This window comes from Marmota flaviventris, chromosome 3 (genome assembly GCF_047511675.1).
Source record: "Marmota flaviventris isolate mMarFla1 chromosome 3, mMarFla1.hap1, whole genome shotgun sequence".
Classification (NCBI taxonomy): Eukaryota; Metazoa; Chordata; class Mammalia; order Rodentia; family Sciuridae; genus Marmota; species Marmota flaviventris.
Genome location: NC_092500.1, coordinates 75,999,383 through 76,011,652, shown reverse-complemented (window position 1 = coordinate 76,011,652; position 12,270 = coordinate 75,999,383). Strand labels below are relative to the sequence as shown.

The window sequence follows — 12,270 nt, the reverse complement described above, 5'->3', positions numbered from 1 at the left end:
TGTCCTCTATTCTGTACCATTGGTCCACCCGCCTGTTTTGGTACCAGTACCATGCTGTTTTTGTTACTATTGCTCTGTAGTATAGTTTGAAGTCTGGTATCGCTATACCGCCTGATTCACACTTCCTGCTTAGCATTGTTTTTGCTATTCTGGGTCTTTTATTTTTCCATATGAATTTCATGATTGCTTTCTCTATTTCTACAAGAAATGCCGTTGGGATTTTGATTGGCATTGCATTAAACCTATAGAGAACTTTTGGTAATATCGCCATTTTGATGATGTTAGTTCTGCCTATCCATGAACAGGGTATATTTTTCCATCTTCTAAGATCTTCTTCTATTTCTCTCTTTAGGGTTCTGTAGTTTTCATTGTATAAGTCTTTCACCTCTTTTGTTAGGTTGATTCCCAAGTATTTTATTTTTTTTGAAGATATTTTGAATGGAGTGGTTGTCCTCATTTCCAATTCAGAGGATTTGTCGCTGATATACAGGAATGCCTTTGATTTATGTGTGTTGATTTTATATCCTGCCACTTTGCTGAATTCATTTATTAGCTCTAATAGTTTCTTTGTAGAGCCTTTTGGGTCTGCTAGGTATAGAATCATATCATCTGCAAATAGTGATAATTTAAGTTCTTCTTTTCCTATTTTTATGCCTTTAATTTCTTTCGTCTGTCTAATTGCTCTGGCCAGTGTTTCGAGAACTATGTTGAACAGAAGTGGAGAGAGAGGGCATCCCTGTCTAGTTCCAGATTTTAGAGGGAATGCCTTCAGTTTTTCTCCATTCAGAATGATGCTAGCCTGAGGCTTAGCATAGATTGCTTTTACAATATTGAGGTATGTTCCTGTTATCCCTAGTTTTTCTAGAGTTTTGAACATAAAGGGATGCTGTACTTTGTCAAATGCTTTTTCCGCATCTATCGAGATGATCATATGGTTCTTATTTTTAAGTCTATTGATGTGGTGAATAACATTTATTGATTTCCGTATATTGAACCAGCCTTGCATCCCAGGGATGAATCCTACTTGATCATGGTGTACAATTTTTTTGATATGTTTTTGTATCCGATTCGCCAGAATTTTATTGAGGATTTTTGCATCTAGGTTCATTAGAGATATTGGTCTGTAGTTTTCTTTCTTTGAAGTGTCTTTGCTGGTGGGACTGCAGATTGGTGCAGCCAATTTGGAAAGCAGTATGGAGATTTCTTGGAAAGCTGGGAATGGAGCCACCATTTGACCCAGCTATTCCCCTTCTTGGTCTATTCCCTAAAGACCTAAAAAGAGCATGCTACAGGGACACTGCTACATCGATGTTCATAGCAGCACAGTTCACAATAGCAAGACTGTGGAACCAACCTAGATGCCCTTCAATAGACGAATGGATAAAAAAAATGTGGCATTTATACACAATGGAGTATTACTCTGCATTAAAAAATGACAAAATCATAGAATTTACAGGGAAATGGATGGCATTAGAGCAGATTATGCTAAGTGAAGCTAGCCAATCCCTAAAAAACAAATGCCAAATGTCTTCTTTGATATAAGGAGAGTAACTAAGAACAGTGTAGGGACGAAGAACAGGAGAAGAAGATTAACATTTAACAGGGATGAGAGGTGGGAGGGAAAGGGAGAGAGAAGGGAAATTGCATGGTAATGGAAGGAGACCCTCAGGGTTATACAGTGGAGGAGGTAGAGAGAGAGGAGGGGAGGGGAGGGGAGAGGTGGGGAGGGGGGAGGGTGGAGGATGGGAAAGGCAGTGGAGCACAACAGACACTAGTATGGCAATTTGTAAATCAATGGATGAGTAACTGATGTGATTCTGCAATCTGTGTATGGGGTGAAGGTGGGAGTTCATAACCCACTTGAATCAAAGTGTGGAATATGATATGTCAAGAAATTTGTAATGTTTTGAACAACCCACAATAAAAAATTAAAAAAAAAAAAAAAAAAAAAAAAATTATTGATTCATATTAATTATACAGATTAATGAGTTTCACTGCAATATTTCCATACATGTATATATCATGCTTTGTTCATATATACCTGCCTTACTACTACTGTCTTACTATATATGCCCCCCCCTTCCCCCAGGCATCCTGCCTTTTCCTTTCTTTAATAGTCTGACTTTTATTTTAAGACATCTTCTTTTTAGTTTCCACATATGAGAGACAAAATATGATACTTGTATTTCTATGTCTGTCTTATTTTCCTTAACATGATAACTTTCAATGCCATCCATTTTCCTAAAAATAACATGATTATGTTCCTTTTAATGGCTGAATGTATGCATACACCACTTTTTTTTTATTTAACCAATTCATCTATTGATGGGTACCCAGGTTGACTCCATATCTTGGATTTTTTAAGGATTTTTTTAGCATTTTATTTTTTAAAGATGTTGATGAATCTTTATTTTATTCACTTATATGCAGTGCTGAGAATTGACTCCAGTTCCTCACACATGCTAGGCAAATGTTCTACCACTGAGCCATAACCCCAGCCCAGCATTTTCTTTTAAATGTTTTCTTACTAGAAAGATTATCAAAGGTCAGAAGTTCACAATTCTGTTGTCAGTATGGTTCCCTTCCATCTCTCTTTTTTTCTTTCTCCCCCCCCCCTTTTTTTCTAATTTTCCTTCCCTTAACCCTTTACACTTCTCTCATTTTTTTCCTTAGCAAAGAATAACAAATATTTATATTCCTACTATACAGAATGAATTACTTGTAGAGTGTTCTATGAGAAAAACCTCCAGATTTTCTTTAAAGTACATAGCTATAATGATAGCTAATATTGTTCATTCAGACTTTCATTGAACAAGATGATTGTAATGTATTTCTTTAAAAATCCACTTTCCAGGCTGGGTGTCATGGTACACACCTATAATCCCAGATACTTGGGAAGCTGAGGCAGAAGTATCATAAGGGGACAGTCTCTGCAACTTAAGACTGTCTCAAAATAAAAAAATAAAAGACCTGTGACTGTAACCAATGGTAGAGTACCATTGGGTTCAAGTTCCAGTACTGTAAAAAATAAAATTTTTTCCAGGATAAAATAGTCATTAGTTTAAAAAGGAGTATCCTTATTCTCACCCTTCTTCCTACCACTAAGTCTCTGATCTTTCAAATATTAAGACAAAAATTAGAGAAACTCTAATAAAAGTTATTTTATAAAGTACAGATAGATTTCATTAATAGATTGGTCTATGAATGGAGTCTTGAAAGTATTGAAAGTTTTAAATATGAATATATGATGAAGAAAGTATCTTAACATGGAAAAGAGTACTATATATAGATTTTACTTTGGGAATGAGTTCATGAAGTGGATAACCAAAAAACAAGAGTTGAAAACTAAATTCGGACCATTCTATGGAAGTTCTATTCTTAAGTGATAATCAGATATATGTTTTAGAGTGCTTTCCCATGTAGTAAAATATGTTGGAGAGCATTTGCATAAGATCAAAGTAACCTTTTAAAATTTAATTTTGGTAAATTGGCTACATAATATTGTAATAGTCAATGTAGAATGCAAATGACTTGATGATTCACTGGCAAATTTTTTGGATTATGTGCAAATTTTTTGGTATGAATCATTTTTTATTCTTTTAAGATAACATGACAGTAGAGTGCAGTTTGACATACTATACATACATGGAGTGTAACTTATTAGGATTCCATGCTCATGGTTGTACATGATATGGAGTTTCACTGGTCATATATTTGTATGTGAACATAGGAAAGTTATATCTGATGGCATGGATCATTTTTATTAGATACATAAAGTGTGTAGAGACAGGATCTCACCGAGTTGCTTAGTGCTTTGCTTTTGCTGATGCTAGCTTTGAATTCATTATCCTCGTGCCTCAGCCTCTCAAGCTGCTGGAATTACATGCATGCACCACCACACCTGGTGGCAATTGTCTTTAAAGTCATTTCTTTAATCACTGTATCTTCTGTCTTGCTTCCATTTTTAGAACCAGGGTTCTGATCAAGCAGGAGAGGAGAAAACAAAAGGTGAGGAAGATATATTTTTACTTGTGTTATCCTTATGTGAATCGTGACCTTCTGAAATATTTTCTACTATTAATAAATTCACCTAAGTGAATCAAATCAATCATCTTTCTTTAGTCTTCATCCTTGTAGATAGTTTGTTTAAATACTTTTTCTCAGACAGAGATTTAAAGATTATTGTTGATTATTTATGTCCTTCTAGTTCTAAAATATATTTCAAGTCTGACCTCTTCTCACTATTATAGTGTTAGCACTATAATTCACATCATCATTTACTGCCTAAAGTACTATAATGGTCTCTTGTCCTTTGTCATGCTTTAACTTGTCCTTTTTTATTTTACTGATTGTGTTATAAAGTTGAGCATGTATGTACTGAGTGGTATATGTCTGAAAGAAACTCTTATACATGTGTACTTAGAGATAATGTATAAGATTGTTTGGGTCACTTTTATTGTTAAAATAGCAAACAAAAAGAAACAAGAAGGAGAAAAAAGAAGTGCATCTAGAGAGAGGAATAAGAGAGGGGAATAACCTAAACACCCGTTAGTAGTAGAATTATCAAACAGATTGTGGTATATTCAAGTAATGGTATGTATCGACTTCATGTAATTAGGTAGATCAATCTCAAGGACATAATGTTGAGCAAAAGAACCACTCACCGAAGAAGACAAGCAAAAAGATTCCTTTCACAAAAAATCCAAAGGAGTAAAAACAAAGGAACAAAAACCTAGTGTACTAATATGTCAAAGGTAGTAATATTTAAATGAAAAGGAATGACAGTGAAGGCAGCATAGTTGCCCTCTTTGGATCCTTTCCCTTTTCTTCTGTGGCCCTTCACTCTCACTTCACATTTAGTTCTCAGTCTGCTGCACTGTACAATTCTTGTTAATGTCAACAATGAACCTTCTATTGTTGAATCAAAAGAATGTTTTTCAGTCCAACTTACTTTAATATGATATTTCCAATGTAGCCTGCCATTTCCTTTATTTTTAAACAAACTTATCCCATGCTTTCTTTGACTCATTCTCTGGATTTTATTTCTGCCTCTCTGGTTATTCCTTTTTTAATGGCTTTAAGTTAAAATTTGATTTATGATTTTCTGAAAGTTTTCTTATTCAGATTGTTTTCTAGTTTTTTTCTACCAAGTGAGACTTGATAGAAAAATTGAGCCTGGTCATATCAGGTAAATCAGTGACATACTCTTGTCCTTTCTAGGAACAGAGATTATGGGTAGTATGATAGCTTGAGCAGGGATAAACCTCTCTTGGGATGTTTCCTGGAATCAAGGCTACTCACTTTGCAGATAGTCTTTGTAGTTTCCCCTTATTCTTGGAACCTTTAATTTCTACTCCCTTTGGCTAACTCTGACTCATGCATCTATCTTAGAAATCATTTCCTAAAAAAATCCTAGTCCTCCTGCCCTCCATCTGCCCATCCTCCCCCATTACATTAACCTTCCACAGTATTTTATATCATCCCCTGTCATACTCAGTTGCAATTGTGTCTCTGATTCCTATGATTTCATCTATCATAAAATACAGTGCCTCAAGAAATAATATTCTTAATTCCAGTACACCATCAAGTATAAGATCTAGCATTGATAGGTATATATATATATATTTTTTTGGTCCAGTGATAGAATCCAGGGACTCTAAACCACTGAGCCACATTTCCAACCCTCTTTATTTATTTATTTTTTTATTTTGAGCCAGGATTTCACTAAATTGTTGGGGATGGCTTGGAAATTGCAATCCTCCTGCCTCAGCCTCCTGAGCTGCTAGGATTATGTGTGTGTGTGCTACAATGCCCAGCAGTTTTTTTAAGGACAGAAATATTTTCATCCTAAGGTTTCTACTATTTTATTACTGAATTATACTATGATCATTTAAAAGACATTTTAGTCAAATTTAGGGTTGTACATTACTCAAATGAAATATGTATGCGTACCCTTTATCTATGATATATTTTGTATAAGAGAACATTTACTATTATGTTTGATAGTTGGCAAGTCTTTTATAGTTTTTACAAGTTTTTTAAAACCTTTAAAGTTGGTTGTAATTGACAGTATTCCAAGAAGTTAATGTGAATGAGCCTTACCCTCTTGAAAATATGATATATAATTATTTGGAAATATGACTCTTATGTTAAAATTTTTCCTGTCTTAGACTTTTTCCTTCTAACTACTCACATGTTAAGGAAGTTATGGTATTGTATTATGAATTATTTAATGGAATAGAAAATGTTTAAAGACAATTTGTTACAGTGTCTAGCACATAATATTTGCTCAGTTAATATTACACAAATCAAGTGTTTTTGAATTTGGTCAATTAAAGACGTAATTTGAAAAAAAAAGGAAGAATAATTATAGTTCAAGCAGGAAGAAAATAAAAGCTGAATGAAGAATGATAATTATGTGCAGATCTGTCTTTTTTTTTTTAAAAAAAAGCAACCTTTTAGGAATAAAGGAGGGATAATACAGTGAACTAAATTGGCATTGATTGCAGATATTTTTTACATAGTTTTCTTCCTTCTCATTTCTGCTGACTTTTAATGACACTTAGCTGCAACATACCTTTAAGGCATTTTTATATTTATAGGATAGCATACTTTGTAGAAGAACAGGTTTTTAACCTGTTGGATTTTTTTTTTTTGTTTGTTTGTTTGTTTTTTGTACCAGGGATTGAACCCAGGGGCATTTAACCACTGAACCACATCCTCAGCCCTTTTTTTCAATTTTATGTAGAGACAGGGTCTCACTGAGTTGCTTAGGGCCTTGCTAAATTGCTGAGGCTGGCTTTGAATTCGTGATCCTTCAGCTTCAGCCTCCCAAACTGCTGGGATTACAGGCGTATGTCATTGTACCTGGCCAGATGTTTTCATTATATTATGCATATAGATAATTTTTAATCTTTTGATACCTGGGAATACTTTTTTAAAAAAATTCCATTTTAAAATATAATATGTTATAATAAAAAACTAATTAAAAAATCCAAGAGAAACTTTATTAAATGCTGTGAAATTTAGAGTTTTAAAGCAAGTTACAAGTTATTATAATTGATTTTAATTCATATGTAGACATATAAAGGTGGTGTCACAAAAACATACAAATATCAAGTCAATGATTTAATACCATTAGTGCATTTATGACTTATGGTTCTGCCTTAAATTAACTGGTTGATGCATTAATTTTTAACATTTTAAATTATTTTAGGAATACTTTGAAAGGAACAGGTTAAAATCAAAAATGAAATTACTGGGAGTTTTGTCCCCTGCAAAAAATTCCACTGCCAGTTTAGACCTCCTTAACCTATATATGGTAAATCAGATATCTTGTAAGAAGAAAACACCTGGTAAGTCTTTCCAGTAGCGTTTTGTTTAAACCTTAATGTGACCATAATAATTTTTGGCTTTCTAATTAATTTGCAATTTTAGAACTCAAAGCATGTGGCAAATTAATTTAAAACTTAGGTGCTATTTAAATTAGAATAGTAACAAGATCTTAATGAACATTGTTTAAAATCTTTGTTGCTTAATCCATTTATTTTTATATTTAGGTTGTATATGTGTTATATAACATTAATTTATTAGTGATAGTTTTAATTACTATAGTGAATTTGTTGTAATTATTACATTATTTTTTTCTAGGCAGATAGTTACCAGAGTTTAGCTAGAAAGCAAGGAATAATAAATATGTTTACCATCTTTTACATTTAGAGAATTTGTTTTAAAAGAGTAGTAGGGAAGATTTTTCCCTGAATGACTGGTTTCCTGTCTCAAAAGATTGAATTACTTCTTACACATTCCTGGAATGCTACTTCAAAATAATGTCTGTTTTCTCCTGCTCTTCAATTAAACAAAAAGATAATCAGATTATTTTTCTCTCTCTCAAGGAACAAATATATATCTGGTATTTAATGTTTTAAGTGAGTGTTAAAATGGGAGCTTAAAAATAAGACAATTCAAAGAGGGATATAAATCAATCAGAATAGAAGTATCTCTTCATTTACTTTGTCTCCAATTTTTCTTCCTCCCTCCATGAATGACAACTTGCACAAGTACATTTATTTATACTTTTAAAAAGAATGTTATGTATGAACTTGGGAATAAAACTTCTTACTGTAAATTGAATGTATTTACTTTTATTGCCTGTTTTTTAGGCAAGGAAAAATATTTTCCTTTCTATCACAAGGTTCATGGCTGAGGCCCAGACATGTCATGGCTGAGGCCCCAGCCATGTTATGTCTGTCTTCTACATGATAGACAAATCACTATCTGTCAAGTAAATGACGGATTAACAAATTAATACAGATATATTTAAAATGTTTTATGTGACATGACAACTTTATAAGAAAATATAGACCCAAATCAGTCAGTAAATCTGTGCGAGGTTTGATGAAGAAGTGGATGGCTGTGGAGAGGTATGACTGGATTAAAAAGAAAAGCATGAGCTAATGATATTAACCTAAGAGCAACTTGCTGTTGGTTAAGAGTCTTTCTGTGATCCTGTGTCTTCAGAGAGAAGGATGTTTTGACTTGTGTGCCTCAGTGGTAGAATGCTTACCTAGCATGTGTGAAGATCTAGATACTATACCCAGCATAATAAAAATATTTTCCAAAAAATTGAAAACTATGATACTTCCCTTAAAGTGTAAGAATAACACCTGTTTTCAATTACTATAATTATGAATACATATTAATTTATATTTTAGTGGAATTCCCTGTGATATTTCCATACATACATACATTGTGCATTTACCATATCCATTCACACTCTTCTACACTTCTACCCTGACCTCAGCATTCCAGACCCTAGTAATCAGAAGGGTACCTCTTTTTAAAAAAATTTAAAATTTGTTCTGTTTAGATATAAATGACAGTAGAATGTATTTTGTTATATTATACATTCATGGAGTATAACTTAGAATCCCATTCTTGTGATTGTATATGATGTGGAGTTACACTGGTTGTGTATTCATATATGAACATAGGAAAGTTATGTCCAGTTCATTCTACTGTCTGTCCTATTCCCATTCTTCCTCCTTTCCTTTCACTCTCCTTTGTTTAATTCAATGAACTTCTGTTATTTCCTCCCCCATCCCCTTATTGTGTGTTAGCAACCACATATCAGAGAGAACATTCTGACTTTGGTTTTTTGGAATTGGCTTAGCATGATATTCTCCAGTTCTATGCACTTACTGGCAGATACCATAGTTTTATTCTTCTTTATGGCTGAATAATATTTCATGGTATACATATACCAAATTTTCTTTATTCATTCATTGTTGAAGGGCATGTAGATTGGTTCTATAGCTTCACTATTGTAAATTGAGCTGCTGTAAACATTAATGTGGCTGCATCACTGTAGTTTGCTGATTTTTAACTCCCTTTGGTATATATTGAGGAGTGAGATTAGTGGGTCAAATGGTGGTTCTATTCCAAGTTTTCTGAGGAATCCCCATACTTTTTATAGAGTAGTTGCACCAATTTGCAGTCCCACTAACAATGTATGATTGAATCTTTTCCCCCATATCCTCGCCAACATTTATTGTTACTTTTATTCTTGATAATGGCCATTCTGATTAGAGTGAATTGGAATCTGAGTAGCAATCTCTAATTGCTAGAGATATTGAACATTTTTTTCATAATTTTTTGAGCATTTGTATTTCTTTTTCAGTGAAGTGTCTGTGCAGTTGCCTTGCCTATTTATATATTGGGTTGTTTGTTTTCTTGGTGTTAAGTTTTTGAGTTTTTAATATATACTAGAGATACATGCTCTGTATGATATATATACAGGTGGCAAAGATTTTTCTCCCATTCCGTAGGATCTCTACAGAATGTTTTTCATTGTTTCTTTGCTTTGAAGAAGTTTTTTAGTTTGATAACATCCCATTTATTGATTCTTGATTTTATTTTTTGCACTTTAGGAGTCTTGTTGAGGAAGTTGGTTCCTAAGCTGACATGATGGAGAATTGGGCCTACATTTTCTTCTAGCAGTTGCAGGGTCTCTGGTCTAATGCCCAGGTCCATGATCTACTTTGTGTTTTGGGAAGAGTGAGAGATAAGGGTTCAATTTCAATCTGCTCCATGTGGATATCCAGTTTTCCCAACACCATTTGTTGAAGAGGCTGTCTTTCTCCAGTGTATGTTTATGGTGATATGAGATCACTATATTTATGGGGGTTTGTCTCTATATCTTCTATTCTGTACCATTGGTCTTCATGTTTGGTTTGGTGCCAAACACATGCCATTCGTTGTTTGTTACTATAGCTCTGTAGTATAATTTAAGTTCTGGTATTGTGAAGCTTCACTTTTTTGTTGAGGATTGCTTTGGCCTCTTATTTTTCCCAATGAATTTCATGACTGTTTTTTCTATTTCTATGAACAACATCATTGGAATTTTAATAGGAATTATATTAAATCTATATAGCACTTTGTATTTATGGCCATTTTGCCAATATTAATTCTGCCTATCCAAGTACATGGGAGATCTTTCCATCTTCTAAGGTCTTCTCCAATTTCTTTCTTTAGTGTTCTGTAATTTTCATTATAGAGGTCTTTCACCTCTTTTGTCAGCTTGATTCTCCAATTTTTTTGGAGGCAATTTTGAATGGGTAGTTTTCCTAATTTCTCTTTCAGTTGATTCATCACTGTGTATAGGAATGCAATTGATTTATGGGAGTTAATTTTATATCCTGATACTATGCTGAATTCATTTTTAAGTCTAGCAATTTTCTGGTGGAGTTTTTTGTGTCTTTTAAATATAGATTCATGTCATCAGCAAATAGGGATAATTAGATCTCTTCTTTTCCTATTTGTATCCCTTTAATTTCTTTCTTGTAACTGCTTTGCCTAGAGTTTCAAGGACTATGTTTCCTGGAAGTGGTGAAAGTGTTTTGTTCCAATTTTCAGAGGGAATGCTTTCAATTTTTTCTCCACTGAGAGTGATGTTGCTCTGGGGTTTAGCATATATAGCTTTTAAAGTATTGAGGTATGTTTCTACTATCCCTAGTTTTTCTAGTGTTTTGAATAGGAATAGATGCTGAATTTTGTCAGATGCTTTTTCTGCATCTATTGAGATGATCATGTGATTCTTGTCTTTATGTCTAATAATGTGATGAATTAGGTTTATTGATTTCTGTATGTTGAGCCAACTTTGCATCCCTGGGATGAACTCCACTTGATCATGGTGTAGTGTCTTTTTAATACGTTTTTGTATGCAATTTGCCACAATTTAATTGAAAATTTTTGCATTTATGTTCATCAGGGATATTGGTCTGAAGTTTTCTTTCCTGATATGTCCTTGTCTGGTTTTGGTATCAGGGTGATACTAGCTGCATAAAATGAGTTTGGAAGGATTCTCTCCTTTTCTATTTCATGAAATCATTTGACATGAATTGGTGTTAATTCTTTGAAGTTCTGGTAGAACATGGCTGAGAATCCATCTGGTCCTGGGCTTTTCTTTCTTGATAGGCTTTTAATGGTGTCTTCAATTTCATTGCTTGTAATTGACCTGTTTAAATTTTCTAGGTACTCATGATGCAATTTGGAAATCATATGTCTCTAGACATTTATTGCTGTCTTCAAGATTTTCTATTAAATTATAGAATAAATTTTCAAAATAGGTTCTGATTATCATCTGTATTTTAGTAGTGTCTGTTGTGATATTTCCATTTTCATTTCATTATTAATTTTGGTAATTTGAGTTTTCTCTTTTTCTTTATTAGCTTGGCTAAGGGTTCACCAATTTTATTTATTTTTCCAAAGAATCAACTTTTTGTTTCATCCATTTTTGGATTGTTTCTTTTGTTTTCTTCATTGACTTTCACTCTGATTTAATGATTTTCTGTCTTCTATTGATTTTGGTGTTGATTTATTCTTCTTTTTCTAGGGCTTTGAGATGTAATGTTAGATTAATTATTTGTTGACTTTCTATTCTTTTAATAAATGAGCTCAGTCCAATGAACTTTCCTCTTAGCAGTGTCTTCATAGTCTCCCAGATATTTTTGATATGTTGTGCTGCTATTCTCATTTACCTCTTAAGTATTTTTTTAATTTCATCCCTGATTTCTTCTGCTATTTATAAGTAATTCAATAGTGTGTTATTTAGTCTTCAGGTGTTAAAGTAGCTTCTACTCTTTATTTTATCATTGATTTCTAATTTCATTCTATTATGATCTGATAAAATGCAAGGTACTATCTCTGTTTTTTGTATTTGCAAGAGTTGCTTTGCGGCCTGAGATATTATCTATTTTAGAGAAGTATCCA

The 12,270-nt window shown here is 33.1% G+C and overlaps 1 protein-coding gene across 5 annotated transcripts in view; it reads left to right on the top strand.

Moving 5' to 3' along the window:
- Positions 1-12,270, top strand: part of Redic1 (regulator of DNA class I crossover intermediates 1) — an 84,836-nt gene that overhangs the window by 16,727 nt on the left and 55,839 nt on the right. For 4 of the 5 annotated variants that reach the window (XM_071609198.1, XM_027934073.2, XM_071609197.1 and 1 more), the window contains exons 2-3: positions 3,969-4,008; positions 7,217-7,355. In XM_071609198.1, coding sequence (XP_071465299.1) covers positions 3,969-4,008; positions 7,217-7,355 — 179 coding nt within the window. The remainder of the gene's footprint in view (positions 1-3,968; positions 4,009-7,216; positions 7,356-12,270) is intronic. The other variant, XM_071609199.1, reaches the window with a different exon arrangement.